Source organism: Rhinolophus sinicus, chromosome 16 (assembly GCF_057876585.1).
Source record: "Rhinolophus sinicus isolate RSI-liver-muscle chromosome 16, RSI-T2T, whole genome shotgun sequence".
Lineage (NCBI taxonomy): Eukaryota > Metazoa > Chordata > Mammalia > Chiroptera > Rhinolophidae > Rhinolophus > Rhinolophus sinicus.
The window spans coordinates 184,402,226-184,415,394 of record NC_142516.1 but is presented as its reverse complement, the minus strand read 5'-3'; the positions used below and the strand labels follow the sequence as shown (position 1 = coordinate 184,415,394).

At 40.8% G+C, this 13,169-nt stretch overlaps 1 protein-coding gene across 1 annotated transcript in view; it reads left to right on the top strand.

Moving 5' to 3' along the window:
• VWA8 (von Willebrand factor A domain containing 8) overlaps positions 1-13,169 on the top strand; it is a 305,649-nt gene that overhangs the window by 276,691 nt on the left and 15,789 nt on the right. Inside the window, exons 41-42 of the mRNA XM_074329337.2 lie at positions 10,506-10,631; positions 12,748-12,906. Coding sequence (XP_074185438.2) covers positions 10,506-10,631; positions 12,748-12,906 — 285 coding nt within the window. The remainder of the gene's footprint in view (positions 1-10,505; positions 10,632-12,747; positions 12,907-13,169) is intronic.

Here is a 13,169-nt window from a genome sequence, read left to right as displayed (position 1 = left end):
GTTTAAAAGAAAACTCAAATATCAAGAATAATAACTTTGAAAAAATACACAATATAAAAAATAGTGAATTTAATCATAATAAACAGGGCCTAAATTCTCCTATTATCTCACAAATTAAACAAAAATCAAGAAGTTGATATAGAAAAGTAGAAGGAAGCAAACAAAGAGCGTGATCATTTATGTTACATGCAAAAGAGACAAGTACTATTTCATTCCTAAAAATAGAGAAAATAAAAGCTCCATCAGGCTGTTTAAACACTTAAACATGCTGGTATTTTAAAATGTATTTCTTGCACATATGCTATGTTTTCATAAAGATTCCTCTGTGTGGAGAAGGGAATGTCAGGGGTCCAGGGTTGAAGCAGGGAGGTCAGTTAGGAGGCTAATTGCAGTGTCCAGGTGAGAGAAAAGGGTGGTTGGACGAGGGGTCAGTGTGGAGATGGGAAGAGATGGGACGATTCTCCCCTACTGGCCAGTAGACCAGGTGTGACATGTCAAAGAGGAGGACGGGGGCTGCCCTTGGGGAGAGCTGGGGGGGTACGGGGGTGCTGGGGCTCAGTTTTGAGCTGTGAAGTTGAGGTGCCTGTCATGTTGGCACACTGAGAGGCGTAGTCCCAGCTCCTTGAAGGAAAGACATGAAATTGGTTTCGTTCATGAAAGCTAATTGTAACATGGCAATAAATTGTCGTCCAAAGTAATAGTTTAGTTTCACATCAGCATTCAAGAGTACAAACTCTTCTAACCAGAATCGTCTTTGTTAAACACACAAATCACTGTTTTCCCTTGCAATGAGATGTTGCTTCAGGAAACGGGGATTTCTTTGAAATGGGAAGATCTGTATCTTTTCTTTTCTTGGAAACACTGTTTCACTATGTAAAGCAGCTAGCAGGCATTTAGTAAAATATTTTCACTATGTCAAAATGTTGAGAACCACAAGGATAAATGTTGTATTGTTTCCACTGATTTATACTTTGTTATTGATAAATATTGTACCAAAATTGACCTTAATCTAGCATAATTTTTGTGCTCAAAATGGTACAGATTAATAGCATAAAAAGTATATACATTGGTTGAAAAAGGAGAAATGTTCAAATAATGGGAGCTGATGTTTAAGAAAAGAATCACTGCTCCCAGGTCTCCTCAAACATCCGTTCATACATATTGATCCACCCAGCAGTTTTTCATGGATGATCCTCTATACGCTTCAGTCTGTAGAATGTATATGCCTTCTGCAAATATTGCTACTTAAGTCTTTCTAATCTCTTCACTAAAAAAATTCTGAATAATAGAAAATTGGCTTGTTTGTAGAGTTTATAGATCTTGGAAGTCTTGACTAACCATCACCCAAATAAGTGAAGACTAAAGATTAATTAGAATACTTTCATTGATGAAGTCACAAGACTGTCACAAACCACAAGATAATTAGTTTTTGTCAGATTTATTCCTCCTAATGACCTCACTGCTACAGGTGTGTGTGTGTGTGTGTGTGTGTGTGTGTGTGTGTGTGTGTGTGTACTTTCTGGCTAACAAATTATTTCCCAGAAAATGAATTAATCAGAATACATCATCCTCCGAGCATTTCAATTAGTCTGTATTCTTTCTGTGAAAGTAATAAAACTATATTTCTCTTTTAGAAAGTCTGTAACATACACCTTTTACTAGTGAAACCTAGATTTATATATAATGAATTCTCATCAGTATGAACTTGTTGTATAATACAAAACAGATGGACATATTTATAAGAATACTTCATGCAACAGGAACATACAAGAAAGAACATGTTTGGCCCTTTGTTATAAATAAAAGCACGTATCTAAATACAGTAAGAACTTACTATTTAAAGAAGTATTTCGATGAGTCCCATAAAACACAGAGTCCAAAATAAAAAGTACTTCCATTCCGGCCCGCAGTAAGTTTTTGAAGAGCGCCCCCTCCAACCCACTGCCCCTCCCGCATCCATTCTGTTTGAGCTTTGAGTTTCCAAGCAGTGGTAGGCTGGCTTGATGGCAGATAATAAATGATCTGTTCATATGTATCTGCAAGTTACATATTTGAAAACTAACAAATAGTGCTACTATTATAAAAATGCCCAGTAGTTCTGGATCAAAAGGCTAGTACATGCTTTCTCTTCTCAAAAACAAAAACTACTGTTTTATGTTCCGGAAAATATCAAGGACAAGCAAAACCAAAAGTAATTCATTTATCTACAAATAAAAGTACAAAGGAAAGCAATATACTATATGCCCACCAGAGTGGCTAAAATTTAGGAGGAGGAGGGGGAGGGGGAGGGGGAGGGGGAGGGGGAGGGGGAGGAGGAGGGGGAGGAGGAGGAGCTGTCAGTATCAAGTGGTGGTGAGGACAAAAGCAATTACACTGCTTGTGGAAATGTAAGTTGGAAAAGAAACTTTGGAAAACTGTTTAGTGGTCTCTACGAAAGCTGATCATATCCAGCATTTCCATCCAACAGAAATACTCACCTGTCTGCTCCCAAAGACACGTTCAGGAATATTCATGGGGCATTATTTATAATGGCCCCAACCTGGAAACAACACAGTGGAGAATATAAACAAACCATGACAAAATTATACAGTTGAGTATTGTCACAGCAATGAAAGACAATGAACAACACAGGTAAGTCTCCCAGGAATAATGCTGAGCCAAAGAAGCCAGACACAGAAGAGCGCGTAGCATATGGTGCCATGTTTATTGGGTTCAAAAACAGGCCAAGCTCATGTATGGTGGCAGAAGTCAGAATAAAGGCTTGCCTTTGGCGGGGGACGGTGGGGTCCAGGAGAGGCCGTGGAGGTGTGTGAGGCCAGGGTGTGTTCACGTTTAGTGTCCGTTGACCGCTGCGCGTAAGATGTATGCACTGTACTACAAGTATGTAATACTTAAATTTTAAAAGTTGGCCCCCCAAAGAAAGAGTAAGAAAGGATAGCAGATTTATTGAGAAAAGCATATCCGTTACCTTACTCTCACCCCAGTCTCACTAAGTCCTTTTATTGGCATAGGTAGTGGAAACAGCCCTCAGCTAGACGGTGCCTTGAGGGAAGATAACCACGAGTAGGAAATGAAGCAACAGCAGTGTAAGCACATTAAATCCTGAAATCCCTAGGTTCTCCCGTGATGGTGAATCCAGAGACAGCAGACGAACGTAATCTGCTAAGGAGAAATATTTCATAATTCTGTAACCTCCTTACCAAGGGCGACACCCTGCTCATGAGGCAGCGCCCAGCGGGTACAAGCTTCGTCGGGGTCCTGGCCTCCGTGCGCCCGCCGGTGGAGCACACGCACCTGCCCGGTCCACGCCCTGCCCCGTCCAGCTTGTCTGACCAGCAGCCGTTGTCGGTCAGCTTCCAGTGCTGCTGGCTCGCCGGTTCCGGCCCCACTCCCGGCTCTGGTGGAGCTGCACGCGGCGTGGACGTGACCCATGGGCCTGAACGCATTAGCCTGTCCCACTCTGAAGGCCGCCTCAGAAGGCGCCTGCTCTTGAGCCTGGGCTTTCGGCCTTGCAGTAAAGACATTTAGAATCGGAGGGGGAGGCGGGAAGGAGGCCCCGCTGTTATCATTTTCACTAACTATTAGCATGCACACCAAAATAAGAATTCTGCAGCGCGGTGGGGTTAGTTGTTTGACAGACCTTCCCTGGGTCATGGCTCTGTTGGTGTTTACCACTCCTATCTTCTCCCTTCTGTGTCCCAAAAGTCACACCACCTGTGATTCCCTTGTTGTGCCTTTAGTCTCTGACACGATCTGGAATTCACATCCATAAAGGCAGGATTTGTAAACCTCTCGTGAGGAGTTAACAGTTGTTCCCTGTATAGTCTTGAAGAACTGCCTCATAATAAAGTAGCTTTGAGAGTTAACTCTGCTGGCCAGTGACACTTCTATGCTGCAAGCCCTACTGAAGAAAACTGAAGAAAAAATTCTCCTGGTAAATGATAAATGGACTAGGGTAGGTTAGTCAAATGTAGCAATAACTAAAATAGCAAACCTTAATGACTCCAGATTGCCTTATTTCAGTGAGATCTTTATAAACATATTTAGAGGAAAATCCATTAAATAATTGTATTTAGATAATACTCCTATCTGATTGGCATAAAGCATGCAACTGTGGTATTCTTTGGCAATCTTAAATTTAAATCTTACGAGTAGGAGTATAAAATTGCATAATGGAATGCTTTCCTGGATATGACATTTAGTAAATTGTATCACTTTTGGTAATATGGACATTTGTTTCTATAGTTTTACTTAATTGTGTCTGTATGCTTATTCATATTTTTAGGTACTCTTCAAAAATACATATCCATATCATAAGCATTCATCTGTTGATATAAATAATGAGCTCTCTTTAAAATTCTAATGTCCTGAATGTTCCTAGTATAATAATATTTCTTATTATTTGGATAACAATGTGAATTGCTGAGTGTCTCAGACAGCTGGTTGGGAGATTTCAGTGTCCCCAAAACTCTAGATGATTAAAGGAAAGACTTTCATCAAGTTACACGTCCTTTGGGTCGTAGGTGTTCTGTGCTTCTTTGGAGTGCTGGTGTTGGAGCAGAAAAGTGATGAGGTTTGGAAAGCAATCGCTGGTTTCCTGTAACTGATCACCCACCTGTCTCTCATCATGCTTAACATCAGTGGAAAACTAGCTCAACAAGCTGCATTAAGACTATTGTCAAAATAAATATGGAATGAACTATTTTCTAAGAAATTATTTCCCCCATCATTTATTGCATTTAACAGATAATTCACCTATTTCTATTATAGAGAAATAGATTTACTGCCAAAAAACCACATTTCTTCAAAGTCACTTTTCAGCATCCTTAATCAACTTGTTTTTAGAAGCTTACAAATTGGAGCCAACTCCCACTTACTTGAGAAAATATGACTGTCCTCACCACTGTGATATAATTAAGACAAGGCAAAGGGTATAAAACTAATTGGCAAATCCTTCTCTTAGTACTAATGATTTTCATTACTAACCAAATGCAGACTGATAACATTCACTGACAAGTGCCCCTTCATTTTGAAGATGGGATTACTGAGACCCAGAGAATCTTAATAACTTGACCCAAAGTGAGCCAGGACTGGAATTCTCATATGCTAAATCCTAACCTGACGCTTTTTCTCCCATGATCCACTCTTTGTCCCAAGCACTAAGTTCCTGAAATGAAAACAGATTCTGCACAGTAAAGAGTTATCATTATAGGGCAGCCAGTTGGCTCAGTCGGTTAGAGCGTGGTGCTGACAACACCAAGTTGCCAGTTCAATCTCCGCATGGGCCACTGTCAGCTGCGCCCTCCTTAAAAATAATAAATAAATAAATAAATAAATACCATGTTTCCCCGAAAATAAGACCTCGCCGGACCATCAGCTCTAATGAGCCTTTTGGAGCAAAAATCAATGTAAGACCCAGTATATTATATTATATTATGTTAATATTAATATTATAAAGTCCTGGTCTTATAGTAAAATAAGACTGGGTCTTATATTAATTTTTGCTCCAAAAGACTCATTAGAGCTGACGGTCTGACTAGGTCTTATTTTCAGAGAAACACAGTAAATAAATAAATAAAACAGAAATTTTTTTAAAAAAAAAGAGTTATCGTTATATTTATCACTAGATTCTTTAGAAACAGACTTCATTTTTTTTTTAGACCAGTTTTAGATTCACAGCAAAATTGAGCGGAGAGTTTCTTCTGCTCACACCTCCACACACGCACAGCCTCCCCCATTATCAACATCCCCCTGTAGACATTTGTTATAATTGATGAGCCTAAATTGACACATTACTATCACCCAAAGTCCATAGTTTACATTATGGTTGACTCCTGCTGTTGTACATTCTATGGGTTTGGACAAATGACATGTACCTATCATTATGGTATCATATAGAGTATTTTCACTGCCCTAAAAAGCCGCTTGGCACCTCCTGTGCACCCCTCCCCACAACACTTGGAAACCACTGATCTTTTTACTGTTTCTATAGTTTTGTCTTTCCCAGGATGTCATATAGTTGGAATCCTATTATATGTAGCTTTTTCAGATAGACTTCTTTCACTTAGTAATAAGCGTTTAAGTTTCCTCCATGTCATTCCATGGCTTGATAGCTCCTTTCTTTTTAGCACTGAATAATATCCCATTGTCTGTATGGACCACAGTTTAATTATCCATCACTTACTGAAGGACATCTTGGTTGCTCCCAAGTTTGGGCAGTTATGAATAAAGCTGCTATAAACATCCATCTGCAGGTTTTTGTGTGGACATAAGTTTTCAGTTCATTTGGGTAAATAACCAAGGAGTGCGATTGCTGAGTTGAATGGTAAGGATATGTTTAGTTTTGTAAGAAACTGCCAGACTGCCTTCTAAAGTGACTGTGGCATTTTGCATTCCCGCCAACAATGAATGGAACTTGCTGTTTGCTCCACATCCTCGTCAGCACTTGGTGTTGTCAGTGTTTGGGATTTGGACAATTCTTAATGTGTGTATAGCGATATCTCATCCTCATTGCAATTCCCTAATGACATATGAAATGAAGCATCTTTTTATATGCTTATTTGCCATCTGTATATTTTCTTTAGTAAGGTGTCTATTCAGAACTTTTCCCCATTTTTTAATCAAGTTGTTCATTTTCTTAGTGTTGGGGTTTAAGAGGTTTTTGTATATTTTGAATAGCAGCCTTTTACCAGTTATGTCTTTTGCAAATATTTCCTCCCAGTCTGTGGCTTGTCTTCTCATTCTCTGGATAGATTTTTTAGTAAGATGAAGTTTGGTACATATTACATTTTGAGGGGAAAGTAATGGTTGCAGCCATCACTGCAAAGACAAGAAGATCATGACACCATTTTAGTAGTTTGTTTGTAGTAGGAAGCAAACTTCAGAGAGAGGCCAGGCCTTTTTTAGTGCATTTCAACAAAATCCCTAACTTATTTCTATGCACATTGAAGTTGCTCTCCATAACTGGCAAGTTGTCACAAAGGTGTTTCTTAAAAATATAAAAGGATTTTTTTAATCTTTTTGAGGAAAAAAAGAATTTATTTTTGTTAGTTTTTTTAATTGTGGAAGTCACAAGTTCATTATATGAAAGTTGGAAAATACAGAGCATAAAAGAAGAAAGCAATACCACCCATGATTCCACAACTCAAAAGTAGCCGTGACTATTAACATTTTTATTTTCTCCCACATATTTTTCTTTGTATGTATGTAATTTACATGCATATACATTGAGATGAAACTGTATATACCTGCTTTCATAGCATACTTTTATCACTTAACATTTTACAGTAAGCAATCACCTTTCCTTCAATAAATTTTTATTGAATACCTACTATGTATCAAGCATTGTTCTTGATGGTAGAGTTACATAGGATTCTTATCCCATGACCTTTACTTTCCAGGGGAACAGGTAGATAATAGAGACAAAGAGATAAATAATACATTTGTAAACGGTGATAAGTATGAAGAAAGTAAAACAAAGTAATGACTAGACAATGAACAATCCTTTTTGTTTTTTCTTTTTTAATAACCCATATTCATGATCCAGGCCTCTTTAATTCTTTTAGGATTGACAGTATAATCTCTAGTCTTATCCTAAACTGCGATATTCTCTACGCTTACTATTTGGTTAACCTGAGAGTTACATATTGTACTTATTTAAATTACATGTGGCTAGAAATTTAACAGCTTCCCTTGAACTTCTGGATAGGTATACAGTCTCTGGGAGATTGTTTTTCATAGTACATGAACCAGTCACCCCAACTTCTGCTAGCTTTAAGCATGTTGTGATCTATTTTATGAAATGTAGAGGTGTCTCTTCTCTTTAATTGCAAGGCCTAGCCTGTGACATGCAGTCCTCTGTGCATATGCCTTCCTAACCAATTTAAACCCACATTCCTCTTCTCAGGGACTCTTACCTTTGTAGGTCTTATTGGAGATGCGGTCATTTCTATAGCAAAGAATCTTGCTTCACTTATAGTATATTTGCATACTAACCATGTCTTTGCTCATTATTCTAATCCTCTATTGTAGTGACATGTTTTTTCATCCATTTAAAATAATAATTAGGAATTTTAGTTCAAATTGAAAGTCAATTGTCTGGGAATTGTGGAAACAATGCAGTGAGCTCATACCTGCTGTGCTCAGCCAAAGGCACGTGTATGACAACCTCCAGGTATGACAACCAGGTCACAATTAACCCCTCTGCCTGTTAATCTTGGCAAGGTTCTTTTGCTTCATTAAAAGGTATATTCTGTTTTGAGAAACACCAAAATGTAGGGAAGGGAGTAGAATTATTACTTAAAATTTTGGTATTTTACAGTTCCTCAGTGGTGAGACGGTGGGGGTTTTAATTTATTTTTGCTACAGTTGTAATCTGCATTAAAAAGCACAAAGACTACTTAATCTGTAGCCTTTGCAATGTTTCTTTATAGAGTGGGAGCATCGCTGGTTAACAAAGCCATGTAGTGGCTAGTGGATTGGGCAGGGGGTCCTCAGGGTCATTGTTTCGTCAAGGAATTGATGACACTTGGAAAATCAATGCTTGATGATTGCAGTGATTCAGCAGTTATGTAATATGTCGTGTAATCTCGTAATCTGTTGTGTTATCCCATATTCCTCTTATACCCACTGTAGAATCCAACTTACATGCCACTTAGATAGCTGCTAACTACTGCTACCACATTCCCTGTGCTTTCTGCAGTTCCCAGCCTGGACTAGTCTGTGGAAGCTGGTGCTCTGCAGTTAGGTACCTGCAAGAGTCATAGAATCTCAGGATGGAAAGGTACCTAAATGGTCATCCACAATCATGTTTCCAGCATAAAGTATCCTGGGAACCTGAGGAATTATGCATTCCAGACATCAGGAATGACAGGGAAGAGGAGACAGGAACTGGGCCCCAATCACCATTGCAGGGCTGAGGCCTGAGAAAGACAGCACTGTGTGTGTGGGAAAGGATTCTAGAAGGCTCTGCTCACCCCATCCTCCTACCACCTGGAGCTGCAGATCTTTATCAAGTTCCATGAGCTCTTTGAGCTATGCTCCAGTGAGTCCCATTTTCCTGTGAGGTGATGGGGTTCTTACCAAGAACACACAGTAGGACAGAGCATACCCCCAAGGGGCACATTCCTGGTAATTCCTAAGTTAACTGCCTACCACATTCAATATCTTTATGCTGGCAGCTTAGGAGTTTTCCTCTCTTTATGTTCACGGTAATATATCTGTCTTCAAATATGGTAATTTTGTATCCGTTCGCAGCAAGGGTATCAGGAACAAGAAAACAACACATAATACCACCCAGAGTTATACTGTGTGGAACTTCTTTGTATTGTATGATGGTTCATCTGCCCCTAAAATAGACCCTGGCTGCCTAGAGATTGGCTTTGCATTTTCAATGGCAGTGCTGTCATACAGCCACCTCCAATGAAACAGTGATGGAAGTGTGTTTAAATTAATGTGGATTTGCTTATCATACTGTGTCCCACCTGATGTTGGTGACAGTGATGACGATGACAATGATGATGATGATGATGATGATACCACCTAACATAGGTTGCCAGGCCCTTTCTCAGCCAATTCCATGTAGTAACTCATTTAGCCTTCACAATAGCTCATTACAGTAGAGACCAGTATTATCTTCATTTAAGAGATGAGGACACTGAAATGCAGACTGTTTGAGTAACTTGTTTGAGGTCACATATCTGATCATGGTGAAGGGAGGATTGGAACTAGGCTGTTTGACTCCAGAACACAGGATCTTAACTATGACTACTAGAGTTTGCATGCATAAAAGTGTTTTAGCTATTCTTCCCACTTCTTAATATAAATATAATCCGTGGCTGTTATAATCGTATGATTAAGAGATTATAATTTTTTTATCATTTAACTACTATCTTAGTCCACCTGGCAGAGTTGTAAGTTATTGTGGGAAAGTAGTATGTGGAAGTACCTTTAGATTTCTGAGTATAGATGATTGGAGAGACGTGGGGTACAAAACGTTCGTGTATTCTTGTTTTTAGCTGTTCCCATTTGCACTGCATGCACAGAGAACTTGAGTTGCAACTTCTTTTCCAAAAGGAAGACTTCCGAAGATCATGTTTTCTCGGTGCTTGCAGACAGTGTTAAAAAGTTAAAGTTGATTGTTTTGCTACCTAATAAATTTCCTAGGAGTACGGTGACCTAAAAGCCATAAGAAATGCATCGCCATTACATTTCCAGATATTGCACATTTCTCAAGAGGGCCTCTGCGTACTGTTTTGCCGTTGGTGTGCTTTAAGTGAGTTCATTTTATCATCCCATATGTTAAAACAATTAAGATTGACAAAATCCACACAAAGGGCATTTGTTTGTCAGCAGAGCAGAAATCAGTCCAATTATGAAACTATTCATGCAAAAACATCACTTGTTGAAAAGATCCCGGGTGTGTTTCCTGTTATTCATACACAAAGTGTGTCAGGGACCCTGCAGAACGAATTAAAATAAGGATTTGTGTGTGTGTGTCATTGTAGGCTAAAGGCAAAGAGAGACAGTGGCTAAGACACCAAGCTACCGGGGAACTAGATGACGCCAAGATTATTGAAGGGCTGACTGGAGAGAAAGCCATCTACAAACGCCGGGGTGAGCAGGAGCCACAGGTGAGTACGGATGGAGAACTAGTCACCTCAGATCTGCAGAGTCTGGCCTTCTGTACGGACAACTGCTTTCTTAAGTCCCTGTCCTTGTCAAAGCACAGTAAACCCTGAATATGGCAACCACAGAAAGCATTATACTTAAAAAATTAGAAAAAAACATAAGTATTACATTATTTACTATGTGATTCAAGATCCCAGCGTGAGTCCGGAGACACCAGGCACACTCAAATTGAGTCATTTAAAGAACAGTTAGTAAACAGACTATTTACAAAAGTAAGGGTGGGGTTTAAGAAAGCCAAAAAGAGACTGGGGTATCTCAACAGCAGGGCTCTAACCCCCGCGTCCCTGGCCCCCCAGGTCTGAAAGGGCAGAGGGAGAGAGAAGTTGCTGGAACCTGGAGAAATCAGTGTATGGAGAGGGCTGCCCCATAGGCGCTGTGGCCTTCAGCAGAGGGAGACCCCACCCATGGGCCCAGCAGGGGAGGACCTGAGGGAACACATATCCCACCCTCGCCCTCTGATTGCTGCCAGTGCCTCCCACCAGCGGCCCCCGCCCGGAAGCCAGCAGCCAAGAGAGAGGCTGATGCCATCCATGCAGACCAGCTCCCTGGACACCGCTCGGGAGGGAGACTGAAAGCCCTCAGAGTCTGTGAACCCCCCAGGCTTATGCAAGTGAAAACACTAGAGCAATCCTGGTGGTTTCCTACCGTTCTGCTTTAAAGTTCTGTGTCCGTCTGATAACTAAAGAAAATTTTAGAAAATGAGGTATGCTCCCTTAAATAACTCGAATGTGAATGTACGTAAAGTTTCAGACAGCCATAATGCTAAAATATTTATGAAACAGTGGCCAAAAAGTGGCAATAATGTAAACTACTGAGTCTCTTGGGGGGCTGGGGGGCTCTGTAACTTCCTGTATTCCTGAATAGCCAGAACTGCTGAATAGCCCATGAGAGCTGGTGGGGCGGTGCCTGGTAGGGAGGGGGAGTCACTTACTCCATTTAATGTCTATTCAGAGAGGACCTGTGGTAATTTGGGGTGTTCTGACTTCTGTGTCATTGGTATGAGTCAACAAGTACTTTCTTTACTGACTCATTGTGGTTGACAAATGTGTTTAGATACATCTGAAATTGTGAGTTGTCAGGGAGACATGTGGCACTGTTCTTAATTTAGGCAGACTCCACAAGTTTTTAAGAAATATATTGAACTGGTCTCAAACCATTGCACTAATAATACCCACAGTATTTTCTTGATATTACTCACTGCACATTAGTTTTCATACATTTCAGCAAGTATATAATAACAGAATAGCCTGGAATTTTTCTTCTTCCTTTTTTCCTGTAAGTACACTGACAAATGGACTTTGTTTTTGATTCTGCAAACTGGCAGGCATGAGTCCAAAATCAAACTGAAACTCAACGAGAGTTTCACATTTTAATTGACACTTGTTGCTAAACAGCAGTTAACCGCTACTTGTATGCCTTTAACTGCCAAGAAAAGTAAAGAGAAGTAGTAATTCAGTGACTGGAAGGAAGAGAAAACTGAAAGCTAACTAAAGACAGAAGATACTGAGGAAATATTTTCCTTCAGTTCTTTGCCAACCCCCCCTCCCACCCCACCCCCGCCTTCTCACAGAACCTTGTTTTAGGAATTTGGCATTTCTTGTGGACTCTGTAGAAAAATGATTTTCAGTCACTGCACAACAGGTATAGGTAAAATTCACGTGTGCTTCCAAAATAACTCAGCCTGGCTAAAGTAACTGACTCCGAGGCAGGACATGAAACATGACACGTTGGGGTTTACAACTTTCCAGATTATTATTTTTAAGATGGCATCAGCCTCAGTAAGGCAGTTTTAGTAGACTAGGTTGGGTCTTAAAAGGACCACCTTCCGGAGGGAACTCTTTCCCATATGGTGCCGCCTACCAGCATAAGTCTGAAATTCTATTTACTGAAATATAGTCCACAGACACCTTTCCACCTGCCAGGCGGCCTCGTACAGCCCCGCGCCTCCGCTTACCTGCCTGCCTCGTGCTGGCACTGCGGGGCCGTGTGCGACCCCCAGAACGGCAGCCATGGAGGGCTTAATGGTTCACAAGATGCCTCTGTTGTTCGCTCCCTCAGCTGGGCAGCCCCCAACAGAAGCCCAAGCGCCTGCGTCTGGTGGTGGATGTGTCCGGCAGCATGTACCGCTTCAACGGGGTGGATGGCCGGCTGGAACGCTCCATGCAGGCCGTGTGCATGGTCATGGAAGCCTTCGAGAACTATGAAGAGAAGTTCAAGGTAAAGCATGGATTGAGGCTGCTGACAGCACCACTGACCACATCTGCCCCAGAGTCGGCTCCAGGTTAGGGCTGGATGATGGGTAGGTGGGTGCAGGTTCTGGCCAGAGCGGGCAGGAGTCTTCACCTTCTCATCAGCTCGTGTATCAGCATAGAGAAAGGGCGCCCCCGCTTTTCTCTGCTCTAACAATCAGAAGTTGTGTGATGTTAGCCATATGTTTGGGGAGGAAAAAGAAGAAACAGGCACTTAGAAACTTAGAAGCA